This window comes from Amphiprion ocellaris, chromosome 9 (assembly GCF_022539595.1).
Source record: "Amphiprion ocellaris isolate individual 3 ecotype Okinawa chromosome 9, ASM2253959v1, whole genome shotgun sequence".
Classification (NCBI taxonomy): domain Eukaryota; kingdom Metazoa; phylum Chordata; class Actinopteri; family Pomacentridae; genus Amphiprion; species Amphiprion ocellaris.
Window position 1 is genome coordinate 14,695,306 of NC_072774.1, and position 21,362 is coordinate 14,716,667.

General features: G+C 39.0%; 1 protein-coding gene across 1 annotated transcript; it reads left to right on the plus strand.

Annotated features, from left to right (window-relative positions):
* Window positions 1-1,402: 1,402 nt before the first annotated feature.
* On the plus strand, window positions 1,403-21,159 carry si:dkey-256h2.1 (uncharacterized protein LOC337520 homolog). The gene is made up of 12 exons (XM_023290906.3): window positions 1,403-2,012; window positions 3,686-3,825; window positions 4,142-4,317; window positions 5,918-6,078; window positions 6,443-6,583; window positions 12,709-12,830; window positions 13,260-13,428; window positions 15,102-15,247; window positions 16,546-16,670; window positions 16,754-16,880; window positions 18,043-18,176; window positions 20,880-21,159. The coding sequence occupies exons 1-12, from the start codon at window positions 1,570-1,572 to the stop codon at window positions 21,003-21,005; spliced, it is 2,010 nt and encodes a 669-aa protein (XP_023146674.1). The 5' UTR covers window positions 1,403-1,569; the 3' UTR covers window positions 21,006-21,159.
* Window positions 21,160-21,362: the final 203 nt, after the last annotated feature.

The window sequence follows — 21,362 nt, forward strand, 5'->3', positions numbered from 1 at the left end:
ATGAGACTAGCATGACAAACAGGCTGGAAGTGTGTGTCTGGTGTTTTGTGTCCATTCCCATGCTCTGCTGCAGAGACTCCTTTTGTACAGATGACCCACCCTCCTTAATTACGTTGTTAATGACTCGTCCTTATTTATGATGTCTGCCATCTCCCAAGCAAAGAAATTATCCGCAGGGGGGAGTGGAGAGTTTGGCTGGGTGACGGCAGAAAGGGAGGTGAGGTGAGGCAAAGGCAAAAAACCAGAGGATGATGAAGAACAAACAGCGGTTTCTCGGCTGCAGAGGACAGAAAAGACGTTGTTTAGAAATAAATCAGGTGAAGTGTGATGTTGGAGGTGCAGCGGTGAGATTTTTATGCAACAATTCAACCACCAGGGTCTCTTAATGGTCTATTCAGAGTCATTCTAGGCAGGTAATCTGGGTAACACCCCAGGCAGCTATTCCACGCAAACGAGATCAGGCTGCTGTCTGAATGAACGGAGAGAGAGCGATAACTGCAACCTCAGTGGTCACCGGCACAGATTCAGACAATTATTTCTTTCAATTTTAAACGTTAAAGATGTTTAAAACAGGCATTCAAACTATTTGGAGGATGTTCATTTTGTCGTTAATTATCATAGGATAACGTTATTTCTTATACACCGACAACTCAAAGTAAAGATGGTTTTACCTTAGCTGACATGTTTCAACTGCAACTGCAGTCCTCTTCAGAGCGTCATCTGACGTGTGCTGACGTGTCCTTTTTTTTATCAGGTGACCGGTCTGACAAATGGTAAAACCATCTTAGTTTTAGTCCATAGGTGTCATTACAGTACTGTCACAAAACCATCATTGTTAGCTTCTCTTCCACCTCTGTACTATTATTATTATTATTTATTATTATTAATACTACAATATATTTGTACATGGGCTGCACAGTAGCGTAGTGGTTAGCACTTTCGCCTTGCAGCAAGATCCCTGGTTCGCGTCCCGGCTTTCCCGGGATCTTTCTGCATGGAGTTTGCATGTTCTCCCTGTGCATGCGTGGGTTCTCTCCGGGTACTCCGGCTTCCTCCCACAGTCCAAAAATATGCTGAGGTTAATTGATTATTCTAAATTGCCCGTAGGTGTGAATGTGAGAGTGCTTGTTTGTCTTTGTATGTGGCCCTGCGACAGACTGGTGACCTGTCTAGGGTGTCCCCTGCCTTCACCCGAGTCAGCTGGGATAGGCTCCACCCCCCCCGCGACCCTAGTGAGGATTAAGCGGTGTATAGATAATGGATGGATGGATATTTACACATGCTTCATTCAAATGTTAATTATCCCGATTTGTTTGAAAAACAAAAGAAAATCACGTTTTCAGGCTCGCTTTTTGTCCTTTCTGTCCCTATAGGGCCGCCGTAGACAGCAGCACGGCCCGCCTCCAGCTCAAATGTGGATGTGAAGACTAGGAAGAAGGAAGAAGTCTGTCAGTCCATGTTAATGAGCGTTGAACTGCAGCTCGGTCTTAAATTGAGATAAACTGTTCTAGTAATGCTGGGACCGGACTGTTTGTGGTGAGTTCACGGACACTCTCTGGCAGCGGAAACATGACTGTGCTGCCTTTACAGTCCGTGCTGTTATGTCTCCTGCTTGTTGTGACACATCATGTGACCGAGGCTGCGCTGACACGGACGGCACTGGGGGAAGACGAGGGGATCCGGGGTTCATATGATGACACGAGCATCTTCGGACCTAACCTGCCGTCCTCCGCAGGGCCAGAGCCGGGTGACCTCGCTGCCGGCTTTAAGGTCCCGACTCTGGACGGGGAGTTCGTGTACCAGCCCGGCGCCCTGAGGGGACCCCTGGTCATTCACGCCTTCACTAACAAGTCCGGGTTTCTGGAGTGTCTGTGGAGCTCCGAATCGTCCCTGAGCAGCCTGGTGGAGGATCTACCGGACAGCACTCAGGTGCTCTTCGTGTCGCTGGACGACTCCGCGGTCAGCGATGCTCTCTGGATGCGGGAGCAGCTTCAGCGGGCCGCCATGCACAGGTGACCGGGGAGGGGTCGCTGCTGTGGGGACAGGGGTCGTACTGGCCACCCTTAAAGACAACTGCAGTATTTATGGTGGTACAAGCACTGTACTAAAAGTAGCACAATCAAAACCATATTAGTTTGGCAAGTGGAAATGTTATACAGAAGAACAAGAAGAAAGTGAATTAATCTCAACTATAGATAGATGGATATTGCAAATAGATAAGTGTGACCTGATGTGCATCAAATGCACTGTATAAAATATGTAAATATATTGTCAAAACAATATAATACTGTATCACTCAAAATCTGTATATAAAAAAGTGAAAATAAAAAATTCTCTCTAAAATGCATTTTTTTTAAAAACAGATTTAGAGATAAGATAAGGTCATCTTTATTATACCCGGAGGAAATTGTTTTGCCAGAGTACAATACAATAAACAAAGGTTAGTGGAATATACACATTCACACAGGGGTTAGTAGTGAAATAGAAGTCAAAAAGAAGTACAAAATGTGAAGTGTCTTAAGGGTGTGAAGTATCTAAGTGGATGATAAGGAATAATGTCTAAAAAATAAAATAAAAAATAAACCAGCAAAAGTACAAAATGTTAACTGTAGACAATAACAAGAAACAGATTAACAGTAAGTGAACTTAAAGTAAGAGTAAACAGATGTATTGCACCAAAAGTGAACTGAAAGTAAACAGATGTATTGCACTGTAAATATTGCTATATCTACTGTATCTGACAGGACGTCAGTGTGGCGTGCAGGTGAGAGGTGTTGTCCATGAAGCAGTGGTGCAGTAGTGCTGCAATTTTATGGATTTTTTCTCTCTGTGATTTTTACTAGATATCTGCTGTAATTGACCAAAAACAAGGAAAAACCTGTAAAATAACAATAACGAATATGCCTTCTTTTTAATCCTTAATAAACATACAGTTCATCAAGTTATTGCAAATATCTGTTATGTTATATTTTTGCAGATTTAAAACAGTAAAAAAAAGGTCAAACACTGTAAAACAACAAATTACCATTTCTAAAAAAAATGCAGATTTTTGATGTGAACATATTTACACTTTATATTATATATTACAGTGTGAGTCACAATTTACTAGATTATAAATTTAGTAAAATCGAATTGTAAAGAAACATAAATGTGAATACTTAAATGAAACATATGTAACGTAAAACACTATTTGAATATTTTGTTATTTTCCACCTTTGAGGGGTTTCAAGTTAATTTGAGCAGCAAAACAGTTGAAAAACATCTAAAAATAGAGGCAACTACTGCAGCTGTACAGTGAACCAAACACAGACAATCCACACTGAAAACAAGGAAGTGTACTCACAAGTGGAATGTACCCAGCTCAGTATTCACATTTCTTTCCTCCATCATCTATTGCAACAAAGAAATATCAAGCAATGCCTTGCTAGAGTGAAGAAGAACAAGTCTCTCACTGCATCACACTGTTCCAGACAGTGAAATTTCTTTGGATGCATTTTTTTGGGCTTCATTTAGAAACAATTTTTTCATTACTTTGAACATTTTGACTTTTTTGCAACAAATTATCCTGTGTGTATGTAGTTGCTGATAAAAGGCTCTTTATCAGGTTTTCACTATATAAACAACTGTAACCATCTGTGCTCTTATGTCTAAAACAATCACATTAATCCTCCTTCATTTTCTGCAGAAAGAAGGAGGTTCTGTCCAGACTGCACTTCTCTCCGGTGCCGGTCTTCGCTCTGGGTAACTGGATCCCCAGTGTGCTTTACTACTGGAGCTGCATGGGTCATAACTGTGGTCTTTCCCAGGCTGTTTTCACTTGTGAGGGTAAGAACGTGTCTTCATGGGTGTCAGATTGTGCGGCTGATTGTTGCTTTACATCATAAGAGCATCTTGATCGTGTCAAATCATTTCTAAAAATCTGTGTTACTCAAGATGATGTCCTCAGATTTATTGTTTGGTCCACAACTCAAATATGTTCAGTTTACTGTCAAAGAGGAGCAAAGAAACAAGAAAATATTGAAATTTAAACAGCTTGAATAAGACTTTTGACTGTTTTGTTTTACTCATTGCAGCTTTAATCAGTAATATTAAAACTCTCGAGGACATTTCTCTTTTCTAATTTTCCTTTTTCCTTTTGCAGGGTGGAACATGCCTGTGATTATCAAGAGATTAGATGCCAGGTACGACTGGCTCATGGTGCGCTGGAGTCTGAAGTCCTATCCGTTGATTGATGCAGGAGACGGGTGTGAACCCTCCCCATCGGTGGCAGGTGCTGTGGCCTGGGTGTCTGAGGGCAGCTGCTCTTTCTTCACCAAGGTCAGTGACTATAGACTTTAACGGTGAGTATTGCTTCCAGTTTGTAAAAATCTGCAATGTTGCCTTTAAGCTTCAGCAAAACAATATCCAGCCAGTTCTCTTGGGAGACTTAAACCTGTTTAATATTTAAAGCAGTAACCTGCTAACAGGAACTAGGCTTTGTCAAACAATGAAAAGGTTTTTAATGGAGAAACATAAAGAATTTTTACACATGCTGGCGTTTGGTACATCTCTGTCTTTGACACTGGATAGCCTGCAGTTAACACAGACAATACAGTCATGTTTTTAAGTCTGCAACTAGCACATTTTCTTTCTTGATTAATGGTTTCTTATATGGGGTTACTTCTTTGGTGGTTAAAAAAATGTCAGAAATCAGTGAAAATACCTTCAGAAATTTCAGTGTCATGATGAATAATGTCCTGTTTTCAAGTCGAGTCACATTTTTCAAGCAACATAAAACCTCATGTAAAGCAGAGGAAACACAAAGCAATCTTTGATAAGATCTGATTAAAAATGTCAATTGAACATCTGGCAATCTGGCCTAATTGATAAATTGACAATTCAGCACATTTAATCTCACATCCTTTAAGTCTTAACTTACTACGTCGTTTTTTCAAACAAAAGAATCATCAAGGCCTCAACAATGCCCTTTTTCCCCAAATATTAAAGTGTGGAATATGCAGTCCAGACAGTGTTATAAAGGCTGGTTACAGTTCTGTTCCAATACCTTTAGGGATTCATCAAAAATGGGGAATTCAGGAAAAATTTGAATATGTTGTTTGGTTTTATGATTAGATGACATTGTTTTTAGTCAATTTGATGATTTGTTGATGGACAAGAAGCTATTTTTGATAACTGCTTTCAAGCAAAAACGCCAAGCAAGTAAGAACTTTCTGTTTTTGTCTATTTTATGTGCTTGTGGACTGAATGTCTCAAGGTTTTGAAGAAAGCAGCTCGACACAGTACACACACACACACACACACACACACACACACACACACACACACACACACACACACACACACATAATGTAGAAATCCAGGTCATATAGGGATAAAGATGTCTGTGCCACAGTCATGATGACAGCTATTGATTCTTAAGATAATTTTTTTGCCTCACTAGAAATAATGTGAAAATCTACATGTTTCTAGACTTTTCATGAGCTTGTTCCATTCCTTAGTAGCATCAAATGAAAATGCAGATTTTACAAAGGCAGAATGTCGTTTAAGGGCTTTACACTCTCTTCAGGCAGTAGATATTTAAGCCCTGGTCTTCAAAGTTGTCCAGATGTTTTCCACAGTGGAGGTGCAGTGCTCTGAAAGAAGCTCCACGTTTCAGTTCAAAATTGGATTCTTTGGTATTTCACAATGATGCTTTACTGATTTCCAATCTGAGTTTTTTTTTAAGGGTTGTTTGTAAAATGATCTCATTGGTTTTAAAGTCACTTGCTTGAGAGCAGCAAGATTAGAAAATATCACTGCATTCCAAATACAGCTGCAATAGTGAGTGAGGGAGTTTCTAAAATGCATAAAGACAGGTTAACTGCTATTGAAAATAGGAGAGTAGTATTAAAGTTCCCTCTGAATGTTTTGCATCCAGGTTCAGAGCATGGCCAGATCCAATGCCTCTGGTGTCCTCGTCTATTCCCTCGCTGGTAACCCAATCCAGGATATGAACTGTGTGGGAGATGAATGCTACTCGCCGCTGGGCATCCCGGCTGCCATGGTGCATCACGAGCCTTCGGTTGCTCAGGCGCTCAGGTAAGATGAGCTCAGCTGCAGGATTAAAAGCCTCCTGATGCTGATGCTCCACATCCTTCCACATAGATTACCTGTTCTTTTCAAAGGTTAGAGTAATGATTCTCAAAATCCTGTTTGACCCGTCTCTAAGTAACCTGGTCATTTGGCTCGGTCACAACATTATCTGATGCTTCCTACTAAATGATTTAATGATTTAATTCACCTTTCCACTAAAAGAACAGGGATTTTAAAAGTTTAATTTTTGGTTATTTGAGGGATTTTAGTTCATTTGTTTCAGTTTTGTGCGATCCTTTTGTAAAAATTTGACCTCTATTTTTCACATTACCCATCTGAAGCTGGTATAATGCTGGAATTTGTTCCATAGGTTTGGGCAGCAGGTGAACGTGTCCTTCCAGACCACCCCATCCCCAAACTACTTCATCAGTATTGATCAGCAGGGGGCACTGGCTGAGATGGGCTGGTTCCTCTACCCCACGTTCAGCTTCATCAACTGGCAGGCCCAGTGGTAAGACGAAGATATGATACTGTATATCCTTTCAGACGTTGATTCCTCTCTGTTGATGTGATGGTGACAGAATGCTTGTCTAAATGAGCAACTGGGTCACTTAGTCGGGCCAGCGATCTCACTAGGTTGAACCTAATAAGATTTCTGTGTCACGTTAAATGTGGCATGAGTCTGAGCTGAACTGCACCATCACATTAAGAGATAGCCACACACAAGTGGTACTTCAATTGCCAGTAACTTTTTACTTGTAATTATCAATGATCTGCAACACGGAGACTGGCTGGCTACTTTTTTCACATATAGAGTCACGGTTTAATTGTTGCTTCGAGCTGTTTATAGGACTCTTTAATAAATACCTGTAGGGTCAGACAGCAGCAGGATCAAGATGAGTGTCTGTAAAGTGAGAGAGTTGGTGCACTTATGCATGGGGAACAACAGCTGTAGCTTCATTATTTACTTATAATTATATATTATGTATTATGGAGACAGGAAGGATCAGGATCTAACAGCAAGTCACACTGTTCTTCTTTTACTGTTGATAAAGTAGTATATATCATAGCATCTGGACAGGATTTTCACTGTTAATTAATTCATAAATAGACTAGGCTAGTAGTTATTTGGACATTTTGAAGATAACTAATATTGATATTAGTTTAGAGTTAGTCTTTTGTGTGTTATTGCGTAATTATGCATCTGAATAAAGCTGTGGGAAGCATTCATGGAAAAGTGACCTTTGTCTGAATGACAGAATGCCGTTAGTTTATTGGATTGATAAGACCAGCAATGCTGCCTATCACATGTCTGAAAATGACTAAACTGGGAGATTCCAGGTTTGTTATCTATGCAAGAACAAAGTAGCAGTATAAGCTTCAATCAAGGGTTGCAGGTATGCAGCATTACAAGCAGCAGCAGATTTTAAAATGTGCCCTATGATTTAGACAAGAGGGAATTTCCATGAAAGGTGATTGCAGAAGATTTACAATCAGTATACATCTACCCTTAAGAAGGCCTTATAATTAACAATTACAGAAAATTGTAGTAAGCATTGATTTTGTTTTAATATTTCTTTAAAAACAAAAAAGCATACATTTAGATGAGATGAAAGACAGCCTTGGGGTGAACTGGGATGAAATTTCTCTGTGTTTCATAATTGGTCTGGTGATCTAGTAAGTGTTGGCAAAGATTCATATAAAAAATTATAAACTGTACAAATTACTTTTAGAAAATGGTATTTTAGAATTGGAGTTCATTTTCTTGAAAAAAAATTACTCAATCCTTAGATAGATTTCACATTACATGATTCTTCCAAACTTTAATTTTTGAATCAATTTTTAGGGTCCGAGCACCGAATGGTGCGAAGACTCTATTGAAACCCGTGAGTTTATTAGGGTCCGAGCACCAAAGGTGCGAAGACCCTATTGAAACCCTGTGGTTTATTATTAGGGTCCGAGCACCGAATGGTGCGAAGACCCTATTGGAATGCAAGGAATTATTTATTATTATTATTATTATTATTATTATTATTATTCTTTGCCCGCCGGGAAATCGCCATTTTTGGCGGCCTTATCATACCCCAAAACGCGTCAAACTTGGCATGCTCATCAGGACTGGCGAAAAATTTGATATTTTATGGGAGTTGCGCATGTGTGTGGGAAAATGGCTCCATAGCGCACCCTGGAAAATTGAAAATTTGGTCATTAGGCCAACTGGCAAAGTGTTTCATCTACAGCTACAAAATTTTGCATGCATATTCAGCACATCAGGAAACCCAAAAAAGTCAATCATGGCCACGCCCTAACCCCAACAGGAAGTCGGCCATCTTGAATTAGCTGTAAATTTTTTAAAATTAATAACTCATCGGGGATAAGTCCGAGAGATGTCAAATTTGGCCAATATATGCAAACATGCGACCTGATGAAAAGTTATCAAAATGTTCATCTCATTTCAAAGGGCGTGGCCATGGCGACTCCCAAAAAAATGGATCCTTCGCCATGAAACAGGAAGTGGTGTCTAACTCAGCTGTACATGCTCCAATCTGCCTGAAATTTTACATGTGTGATCAGAGTCCAGTCTTGATCACATCCATAGACCGACATGCATTCTCGGTCGCAGCGCCACCTGGTGGACGTGCGCGGATTCGCCGACCAGCAAGGATGCGATGACCCGTCCAACGTTGCTTGCAGCTTTAATTTTTAACTTGAGTTTTGACTCGACAGTTTTTGTCAGGAGGTGTTATTAGTAAATCAATTCATAGTGCAACCCAGAACATTGAAAGAGGAAGTGTTTGAAGAAACAACCAGATGTTTTTGTTTCAGAATAGAAAACGTTTTAAGATATGTAAATTTATTTGTTTTTTTGGATTTTGTTATTGTGTCTTCTGTGTAATTAGATATTCAAAAGTGTCACTGGTGTTTTTCCAATTTTTTGTCTGTTTTTAGATTAATCTTAAAAGTTTAGTTTTGGTCTTTTGTCATTTTTCATGATTTTATAATATTAGATTAGATGTACAACTGTTTTGTCTTGTTAATGTGTAATTGTTGAGTGAAAAGTATTATTGGATGTGATGAGTAAAAATATTATTTTCAATATTAAATGTGTAGATAAACTGTTGTAGTTTGTAATTGTAAGAACTTGTAGTATATTTTAATATGTAATTGTATATATAAAGTTTTCATAGTAAATTGTGTTTAATTCCTAGTAAAAGTGTTATTGTCTTTAAGATGTTATTTAGTAAATAAACATTTAACTATTTAAATAAGTGTAGTAGTGTCTTTCACTTTTTGTTTGTATAGACGTAGTGAGAGACAGCTAGACAACGGGGTAGAAATAAGAGTAAAGGCAAATCATACAGCACGGGGTTACGAGCGGGAATCGAACCCGGGCGTCAGCAGCGGAGACCTCGTACATACGTCAGTGGCTTAACCCATAGAGCTATATGGATACACATGTGATGTGCTTTAAAACATGTATAAATGCAATCGAATGTCTAGGGGTAGGGTTAGGGTTATGAAGGCGGGTCCTTACAGTTGTATAACAAAAATAGGGTTAAAAAATATGAATACAAATTTATTTTTAATGTCCAAACGAAGCAGCCGAATATTAAGAGCAATTAATCCCCGGTTTTCCCGTTGGATTCTGGCCGGTCTATCTCATATAGCACGGCCAGAATTCACCGGGAAAACCCCACATTCTTTTTACGAATTTTTTGGCTAGTCTGACTTAATATTAAATTATGGAAATATGTAAAATTTAATACCCATTTTTCATACCTTGCTACTGTCAGGACCTTCCTCTGTAACCCTAACCCTACCCCTAGACTTTCTATTGGATGAATACACGTTTAAAAGCACATTACATGTGTGTCCATATAGCCCTGCGGGTTACGCCACTCACGTATGTACTAGGTCCCCAACGCTGAGGCTCGGGTTCGATTCCCCTCCGCAACCCGTGCTGTATGAGTTGCTCTAATTTTTATTTTCTACCCCGTTGTCTAGCTGTCTCTCACTACACCTATCGATCAAATAAGTGAAACACACTACAACACTTATTTACAAAGTTACATCTTTAGTTATTAAATAAACTTCTTAAATGACTTCGACTTTTATATTTTCCGACTTTATAAATGTTTTCTTGTCTCAACTTTTTCCCTTTGATTTAATGGCATGTTGTTATGTCGTTTCTTTCTTGATTCTTCTTCTTCTGACAACATTTTAACCCCAACCAGGGGTGGATTGGCCATCTGGCGTACCGGGCGATGCCCGGTGGGCCGAAGCACATTTTTGGGCCGGCACTGGGGATGTCATAATTTAACCATCATATATAAAGATAAATCCTTTTTGTCGATCGCGACGGCCCATTGGTTGATTTTCTTGAAGGACATTGGACTAATCCAATGAAATCTCTCAGCCCTCCTCGGCCCGCCCCTCCCCGGCCTCTTGACCAAAGTCATCACATTTTGCCGTTTGAGTTGGCCGGAAGTGGACAGGAGCAAACATGGAGAAACGGCCCAAACGAAAGGGGGGCGCTGAAAAATTGCGCGAATAAACGCTTAAAAGCCTGCAAGTCGATGCAGCAAAATGCTGCTAAATAAGTGACGTGTTTGCCGTTGCTTCCACTACTTCACCTGCGGCAGCGACTGCTGCTGCCATGATAGAAAAAGAAGCCGAAGTTCAGGGGGAGTCGGAGGAAAAGGAGTAGGAGGAGAAGGAGGAAGACGACGGAGGGAGAGACGTGACACAGCAGGGACAGATCGACGAGGTCACATTAGCTTTAAAACTATACCTTCACTGATTCCAGCTCTTTTTCTTTTCTTGATCATCTATGCATCTCTCTCTCTATCTTTCTCTCTCTCAATCTCTCTCTTCATACTTTAAGGTTCCATTTTGGTGAAGAGCTCCACTTTAAATTCAAGTTGCTAATTTTGACAGTTTGTAATAACATTTTAAATAAAGTCCCTGTGAGAAGTGACAGAGTGTATCTTTTTTTTTTTTACATGGTTACTCTCTTCCACGTAGGCTGCTGCATTTCTTTTTTTTTTTTGGAAACAATACAATGTGCACATATATCCTCTGGTATGTCGTATGGCTTGGCATATTGTATAAATAATCATGGCCACCATGACCAAAAATGCCAGGGCCATATTTTGATCCCAGTCCAGCCCGGGCGCCACCTTGTGGTAGCAAGAAATAGACATTTTTTACATTTTGATGTACTATTCTTAGCACGTTGACCAGAATCACTTCAAATGTGCTGACATAAGCCAGAACACATTGATGATGATTCCCAGAGAAAATGGTGACTCGTCGTCAAGGGGCGTGTCTGTGGCGGCGCGGCAAATTTCGATTTCTCGCCATGAAAATTGAATTATTAATATCTCAGCTGGAAATGATCCAATCTGGACCAAACTTGATGTGATGGACACCAGTCAGGTTCTGAACACATCCACATTCATAAATTTAGAAATACTCATAGCGCCACCTATTGGCAACAGGAAGAAATCGTCATTACATTTGCACGTGCCATTGCCAGAAACTTTGTCATATCATTCAGAAAATTGGTCAGGTGAGTGGTTACACCTTGACGATGCCACAGTGTGAAGATTTTGACGATTCATAAAACGCTGTTGCCGTGGCAACGTATCGTTGCCATAATAAACAAAGAACATTTTGACAGGTTAAAAATGCTCAAATGCTCGCCAAAATTACCACACATATCTGGACCGGCAACCCATTTGATATTTTAGGGAAACTGCACATGTGTGTGGTAAAATGGCTCCATAGCGCCACCTGGAAAATTTCAAACGGTTACTACGGCCACTACGTATGACCTAGAATCATGAAACTTGCTAGGCTTATGTAACTCGTCAAGACACACAAAAATGTAATTGACACCCATGGCCAAAACCCGACAGGAAGTCGGCCATTTTGAATTATATGTCATACTTTTTGACGATTTTGGGTCATTTTTGTACATTTTCAAAAGCTATAAACTCACATAGGGTAACACCGAGAGAGCTGAAATTCAGCCAGGATGTACTCCAGGCATGGGTGATCAAAAGTTATCAAAATGCTCCGCAAAAGTCTGAGGGCGTGGCCATGGTGGCCTCCCGAATTTTGATACTTCGCCATGAAACATCAACTGCTGTGTAACTGCCCTAAACATGCTCCAATCTGCCTCAAACTTTACATGTGTGATCAGAGTCCAGTCCTGATCACATCCATAGACCGACATGCACTCTCGGTCGCAGCGCCACCTGGTGGACGTGCGTGGATTCGCCGACCGGCAAGGATGCGAGGACCCGTCCAACGCTGCTTGCAGCTTTAATGTTTTTTTGTTTTTTTTTTACAATTTAAAATGTGCATAAAAGGTATCTCCACTTTTCTGTGATGTGTCATTTTGCAATCCTAGTCAGATCCGCACCAAAACATTATGGATTGTTCTTTTGTCTTTGCTCCTACTCTCCACCATTTTTATAAACTTTGGCCAAGTAGTTTTTGTGTAGTCTTGATGACAAACAAACCAATAAACGGTAATGAAAGAGTAACAAGTTTGATGGAGGTGATGATTTGATTGATGTGCATTCCCACCATTTGGTGTGCATCACTGACTTTTAACGTTGTCTCCAGGTTTGATTTCTCTACAGATCTGCAGAACAAACTCCAAAGCCCTGCAAAAGTTTTTCCTGTTTTTGATAAAGTCCAAATGCAGGGGGACAAAGGAGCGGTGGCCACAATCGACTTGCCTTACGGTAACTCCATCAACAATATCAGGGAGACACTCTGAGATGTTGGGAGTGATCACTGTTCACTCCCTGGAAAGAAATTCCAGTAATAATGCTGCTAGAATGGAAAAGATTGATTTTTACATTTTAAATGCACTTTGGGCTGCTTTAATTAGGTTTGTGTTTACACCACAGAAAAGAAGCATTGCATAAATGTGCAATAAAATTTGAAGACTGTGTTAAATACAGCTGTGGTACAAAAGGACTGGGAAGCAGATTAAGGTCTGATGATGCGTTACTTTTTATTGGATGACCTTAGCATGGAGACATGTTAGAGCATCAGTGTGAACTCCTGCTTTCTCTCATGAGAACGTTCCATAATGCAGCATGAGGAGAACACTTGGAATGTTCAGCGTTTTAATGATACTGCCATTTCTGCTTCATGCTCATCTGCAGGCTCATTCGACTTTGACACGCTGGAGCTCGATGCGTCGCTGTCGTGTCCCGGCAGGAGAGACTCGTCCTGTGCTCAGTGGGATCACACAGTGCAGCTGTTTGTCTGCTGCGATCCCCTCGGTCCGTACTGCAACGTGGAGCTGGGCCGATGGATCACCGCCTTCCGTAGGTGAGAGGAGGATGTAAAACTCACCTCCAAAAACTGAATGTGAGAAAGACTATTGGTGACAGTAATCAACAGCTTTTATGGATTGAACACATGAAATTGTACATGCTCTGAAATTCTGTCATCTGTCTGAGTTGGAGGCTTGAAAAGTAACAGTTAATGTCCATATTTTTTATGACATACTGTTGAAAAACAATCCAAGACACAAGTAAATTACACTGTAGCACATTCAAGGTCTAAATGCCTTTTAAAATGAATTGAATTTTATTGAAATAGAATAAACTGTTTATGTAGCACTCCATCTTTATCAACAGAAAATCCAGAAGATTTTTTTTTCATCACTGGCAAGTAAACAAATGAATGTGTTTTCCAGATTGACAAAATAACTGATAGGCGCTCAGTCAATTTTACATTTAGCACCTGTTTTCATTGCACACTCTGAGCTGAAATGCAATGATTTAGGATTCTTTGGGTTTTCCATGTGTAATTCTGTAAGTGTATTCAACCAAATATTTAAATTAGTCAGGTAATTGGGTGGAATGTGTAATATTATAGCTACTTAACCTCAACAGTGTAGTTAGTCAGGCTAATTTGTATAATAAATAATATTGCAGGGTCTTCAGCTTAATATTTGTATTTGTTCAGCACATTTGTAACATGAAGCTGCATAGTGACTTGGTGGTTAGCACTGTTGCCTTGCAGCTAGAAGATCCCTGCTTTGCGTCCCGGGCTTGGACCTGGGATCTTTCTTCATGGAGTTTGCATGTTCTCCAGTGCATGTGTGTGTTTTCTCCGGCTTCCTCTGGTCCAAAAGTCCAGAAATATGCAGAGGTTAATTGGTAATTCTAAGCTGTCCGTCTGTGTGAATGTGATTCTTTGTCTCTATGTTTAGCCCTGCACAAGGGTTTTCTAATCATCAATTAGCCTTTCAACACCATTAGCTAACACAATGTAGCATTAGAACACAGGAGTGATGGTTGCTGGAAATGTTCCTCTGTACCCCTACGTAGATATTCCATTAAAAATCAGCCGTTTACAGCTAGAATAGTCATTTACCACATTAGCAGTATCTAGACTGTGTTTCTGATTAATTTAAAGTTATCTTCATTGAATACAAATGCTTTTGCTCCAGAAATAAGGACATTTCTAAGTGGCCCCAAACTTTTGAACGGTAGTGTGTTTAATTAAGGAATTTGTGTTGTTGTGTTTACTTCTGTTTTACCAACGCCAGAGGTTTTGACACCGTATAGCACTCACTACATCTTTTGTCATTATTCATTTCTAGTGTAAGTCAGAAGACAAACTAGAAATATAGTATTTGTGCCATTTTATCGTCTTTAGTTTGAGTGTTAATTTGATTCCAGTCCAGAATAAACATATCAGGTAAAATTCAGTCGAGTTGTGCTGTTGAATAGATTGTTAAAATAGGCACATTTTTCTTGTGTTGATCAAATTTCAACCTTTGCGAAATTTTAAGAGTTTTGTTCAGTGTGAACTAAAGATCTCAGTGCACTGCCTTGAGTGGCAAAATATTCTCTTAAAATCATATTGATTTTATCCATGTTACCAGATTGTATTAAAAATGGTCCAAAATGTCTTTTCTGTGTCTTTCTGAAACATGCAGATGATCTTTGTAGTTAATGTGTCTGATATGATTGTGTGTGTTATTTTCCCAGAGGTATCGGGCGCTGGCTGACAGATGTGTCCCCTCTGATCCCGCTGCTGGACAGCAATAGATGCACCTTCACCATGAAGACGGTGCCGTGGGCGATGCCTTGGATCGTCTCCCTCAACCTGAGATTCAGTGTCACCAATCAGACAGGTACGAACTGTGATAACACTGATGGTTCAATCACGCTGCAGCAGGAAATCTGTGAAACGTATCATAATTATTGTGTGTCGTCAATATAGTGTTTATTTTGAGATAACAGAAAAGTGTCAAAATCTAAAATTTGTTCCATATCAGAGGTTGTCAAACTGAAGTGTGTCTATCAACACAAATCTGAGGATAAGCTGTCTCTCTACTGACACTCTTAAACATGGACAATAAAAAATATAATAAAATAGGTAATAAATAAAAATGTAAACATAAATATACATTGACAAAAAAAAATCAATTTAAAAACATAAAAGCAAACAGGATCACTGCAATCAGCAGGAAACTGACAAGACATTAAATGAATGAAGAGCTTCCAGATGATATAAACTAATGTCAGTAACAGTGAGAAATAGAACGTATAAGCTACAAAATATGCAGAAAAGTCCAGGTAACAGTGAAAATAGTAATGGAAGGTTAATGTAAGTACATGTATAGTCAAAACATTTAGCAAAGCATAGCTGGAGCTGAAGTCATAGCTCTTTGTAAACTTGATTCAGTTCAAAGAAGGTAATTTGTGGCATAGTTTTAAAAAAGAAATGAAAATGTGTAAAACTAAATTGATTTTTTAAAATTTCAAATAACATCTTTAACAAATACAATACTCAAGTTGGAAATCTGATGTGTGTAAATGAATTTTTATTTGGCACTTTTTGGTATAAAAAATATACATTTCAATGGATTCAGCCTCATTTGAATAAACTTGCTTTCTGATTTTTTTGTTTGTTTTTTATTTAACTGTGTATTTGAATTGCATATGTTAAATATGAGTGAAGTAAATTAACAACGAAAAATAAATGATCCATCCAATTATTGTTAAAAATAAGATTTAGAATCATATAAACAAATAATCTAAGAATATGAACATGTAATAATCCAGAATACCCGGTATACAGTACAGTTTGAAATAATGTAGCATTGGTGTGGAAATGTCTTTGAACCACAAAGGGCTGCAGCTGAAATCTGTTAATTATTTCAGAGTTTGATAAATCACTTAATTGATTTCAACTCTCTCATTCTGTCACCGAAACATATTCAGATAAATAGCACATGAATACGGAAAGCAGTATTTTAGCAAAAATAGAAGCACTTAAGCAATTAGATTTTTCTGTCTCTCATTTCAGCCATTTTCCCATGTTTGATTTGTTGATTTTCTCTTTTAAATTTCTTTTTATCCTGATGTTATGATGTTACATGGCTCTACAATGCTTCCAGTTGCACTCCTAAAGCTTTCTCTGTCACAGCTAACTATGTGGAGAAGCTTCGTCCCTTCATGGTGACGTCACTGTACAAGGGGGGAACCTTTGACAAAAATTACAACAAGAGGTACCAGCCAATCAAATTCCCCGTCCCGGCATCAACAAAGAAGGTATCAGATCAGGATCACCAGATATTTATGGCCCTGTGCGTCCCATCTGTGCAGCGTCTCATGGGCTGCCGTTCTGTTTCCAGGTGGAGCTTCTTGCCGTCATCACAGGACACGGCAGCGATGAGAACGGCTGTGGAGAATTCTGCATCACCTCCCACCACTTCTTGATCAACGCCGTTTATAACAACAGCCGCATATTTGATTCTGCAGGTGAGGAAATGATGTTTAGTAGCTGATCTGGTGCTTTCTGTCCTTCACAGGGCCTTCCTCAGCAAATGAAGTCTGAGAACTTTGTAGATGTTTAAATTCCCAGGTCGGAGCTCCGTAAGGACTACTGGTGTGGCTACTAAGTTGAGTAAATTAAAGAAATTTAACTTAAACAGACACAACTAAGAGGGTATAATTTCAGGTTCTAGAACAGCCACTTAATAGATCTTGAGATAAGGAAGTTAGTCAGTTCCTGAAATCAAGAAGTAACTTAAAAAATTAACATTAACATTGATACAATTTTTTTTTAACTATATATACTTTATTTTTTGTTTGAAAACTGACTGAATCAGCTAGACAGTGAGTTTTAAAAGTCTAAAATCTCACGTTGAATAATGATATATTAAGTATCACATTTAGATACAGTAGTAGTTCACATGTGGGGCAGTATGTAATAATAATAAACAAGAAGATAAAAATCTGTAAATATTTTTTCATTCGTTAATTAACAAACTTCTGAGTATACACTAGTAGATTCTTTTGGCTCCTGTTCTTTGACCTTTAAATTGTTTTTTCAATTAAACTTTTATTTTATTAAATTGAGAAAATAATGAAAAATATCTTTTACAAATTCACAGAGCTCACTGTGCACCATTGTACAATATTTCAAAACATAGGGTAATTTATTGTCATCATCCAAAACCTGTGTCATATTCATCCATCATTTTAAATTAAATTCAGTTTCTTATATAGAGCCAAATCACAATATAAGTCATCTCAGGGCACTTTGTAGAGATCAAGACCCTGCAATATTATATAATGAAGAGAAAATCATACAATGCATCAATAATTCCTCCCATGAGCACTAGTAGGGAGGAAAAACTCCCCAGTGTTGCCTGCACCAAGATGGAGCTTGGTCATTAGGGGCCCTGGGTGTTAGGAGAAGATTTCAAAGGGAGCAAAAGGAGGGAAACTTAATATAGATACAGATATATGATCTCTCTTTTATACTCTCGCCGCAGCATTTTGGATCAACTGAAGACTTTTCAGACAGTTACTGAGAATCACACTAGTCCAGCCCTGAAATAACAAATCCATAGACTGGTTGACAGTATGCTTCTAATTTGACAATATATACGTTTTGTTGTCACTTTGGGACCAATAGGAACAGCTTTGGGCTGTGCGATGCGGGTCAAAGAGGGCGCCGTACCAAATGAACACGGCACATGGCTGTATGGACGAGGAGGCTGGTGTGATGGACTACAGGTCAACCCCTGGAGGATCGACATCACCAAACAGGTAAGAAACATATCGGTTAACCTTCAGGGCGTCATTGATCTCAAACTTATTTGGTCTACTGTTATTTACAGCTGCCAGGGTGGATATTTTTATTAATACTAATTAAATTAATATGTGACATAGAAGATTTGTTATTATTCTTAGTGACCAATCCACGGAGCATCATCACATGTGAGGTGTTTTAATGTTAAGTGGTCTTTGGATTTGATTGCGTCACTGTCATGACTGGTATAGTTTTGTTTGGGGGTAAAACAAGCTCTAAAAGCCATTTGTACACTACCTCTACAGCACCAAACTGCACAGACACAGTTAGCAGCTACCTAAAAGTGGAAACTTGGCAGCTACTGGAAGAACTTAGATTTATGAGGTGGACAGTAAACCAACTCATTATAAATAATAATGTTGCTCCAGATCTGCTGGATGTGTGACTAGACAACATATTAGCTTTATAAAGTAATTATATTTTATTTCACTGTTGATAAGATAAGATAAAGATAAAGTTCTTTATTTCTCCCCACTCCAGGGGAAATTGTGTTGTGTTTACGGGCTGCACAGTGTATCAGTGTTTAGCACTGTTGCCTTGCAGCTAGAAGATCCCTGGTTCACATCTCAGCCTGGGTCTGGGATCTTTCTGCATGGAGTTTGCATGTTGCTCCCACAGTCCAAAAACATGCCAAGGTTAATTGGTGATTCTAAATTGCCAATAGGTGTGAATGTGAGTGTGATTGTTTGTCTCAATGTGTAGCCCCTGTGATAGACTGGTGATCTGTCCAGGGTGTCCCCTGCCTTCACTCTAAGTCAGCTGGGATAGACTCCAGCCCCCCATGACCCTAATGAGGACTAAGCAGTGTATAGATAATGGATGGATGGATGTTGTGTTTACAGGTGCCACACAATAGCTAAAGTTGGTAATTAATACATGTTTAAGCAATACTTCTTCCACTCAGCCTTTCTGAAAAACACAGAATACAAATGTTAATAACAATTCAACAGCCAAGTAAAGATTTAATTGTCGTCTTGCATATACAATTTTTGTTTTTATTTCTTAAAAAAAAATGTTCAGACTACTTAATTAATTGTCAAACTAGTTAGTGATTCATTTAGTTGTTACGTAAAAACGAATTGATTGATGGTTGTATCTCTGTACAGTACACACGAACCAGTGACTGCCTTAAAGGTAGGAAAGTCCTGAAACATTCAAACACACATATTCAGGGCAGCGAGCTATACTGGAATCAAGGTCATACTGAAGTAAAGCACCAGAGTGAAGTAAATCCAGTAAAATCTATTATCCTTATCCTAGTTATTGACACTAAAAGCTCCTGATACAATCATGCCGACCTGTTCTCTGCAGTCCTGTGCAGCGTACCTCAAGAATTTGAATGTCAAATACACAACTATGTGCCACACATAATGTCAGATTTTTGGTGTTTATGTCACTGAAGCTGTTCCAGAGAAATTAACAAACAAATTAAAGGAAAAAGTCTGACTAGAGAGAGTTGATCTGGTGGCTCTTTGCTCGCATAGTTTGGCCTCACTTGTCCCCTTAAATCTAAAACATTTAGTGCTGTCTTAATCGCTCTTAGAGCTTAAAAAATCCCTTTTTGAATTTCTCTGTTCCTGCTAATGAACAATCAACATCTCACAGTAGATCGATTTAGATGTGAAATGCAGCAGGGATGTAGTGTTGTCATCTTGTCATGTAAAAAGACAGCAAGTATTAGTTAGCTATGGTCCTGTTTTACAAAATAATGATCTGTAACACATGCAGGCAGTGATATGTGCTTGTTCATACTGGTTTCTGCCATGGAGCACAATAAGTGTGAAGTTAATTATTTTCTATATCACATTCAGTGTCCAGACATCATGTCATGGATGTGCATAGTTTACACAGTAAAGCCTCCATATTGTTTGTCTGCATTATTGCATGTCTATGATTTATGTATTTAACTTTCTCTCATTCATATACTGAGACCATCTTTGAAAAAAGCCCTTTTTTGTTGTAGCCCCAACTGTCACTGCAGAACACTCGCACAAAATTCAGAGAAGCAGCCTTTAAAATGAGTTAAGACCACAGTCAAAGTGTCCTGAACAGCACTAGAGCTGTCTCTGGCTGTGTGCACTGACCTTCTCACTCTGTCTGTGCTGATACCAGACATCATTAAATAAGGATCTCATAAACCTGCAGTCCCTGCTTCTGTCCTGAGCAAAGAACACGACATGTTAGAGTATTTGAACTGTCTTTGAGTTCTCCTGTTGTACCACCACGAGGTTCATGTTTCTCATTTTTAGTGACAGCCGTTAAACTGCTATAAAGTTTGTTTCAGATATTTATATCCGACTGTCTGTAGTCACCAGGTTTCTCATCATGATTAACAGCCATCAAAGAAATTTCTGTTTTGTTTTGTATTCTGCATTTGACACCAAGATTTACTGAAAATACACATCAGTTCTAAATATTGGTTATCAGGCTCCTTGATTACTAACAATTGTGATGGTATCACCCCTTAAAAAACTATATTATCAGTCGACTCATAACAATTCGATCAGCTAGTTTCACGTTTGTTTTGTCCAGTTTGTCTTACTGGGACAAAAGGTCAGCAGTGAAAACCGCATGTTGGCTGATGAAGATTTCCGTGATTCATTTCTTCATTACATGAAGTTGTTGTATTAACACAGTGTGCCTCTGTCTGTGTCTTCCAGCTGAACATGAGCGGGTCTGAATCCAACACTGTCGTCTATTTTGGTTTGTTCGGGGGACGGGACCCTAATCCAGCTCAGCAGCCGGGTTACATCATCATGTCCTCTTTTCTTGTCTTCTACAAGTGATGCCACTCAATGCTGATCTGAATCAATCAATGAATTAATGAATGTTTTACTGAATGTACAATCAATTCAAAGATTACATTTCTATTTTCTCACTGCCTTTTTACCGTTTCTTTCATTTTTGCCGCTTGTAAATAATAAAACAGCACTGACATTACCACTAATGCAAAATATTACCTGTCACACTCCCCCGGCACAATCAGACGTTTGTATTTTTATCAGGCTGTTACCCTGAAATCAACAAGAAGAATCGTCACCGCTAAACAGGCACTTCATAGGATTTGTTTTGTGTCTCAAGCAGAAGGTGCATTGTTCTAAGAGCAGCCTCTCCTCCATAATTACATGTAATCATGTCCAATT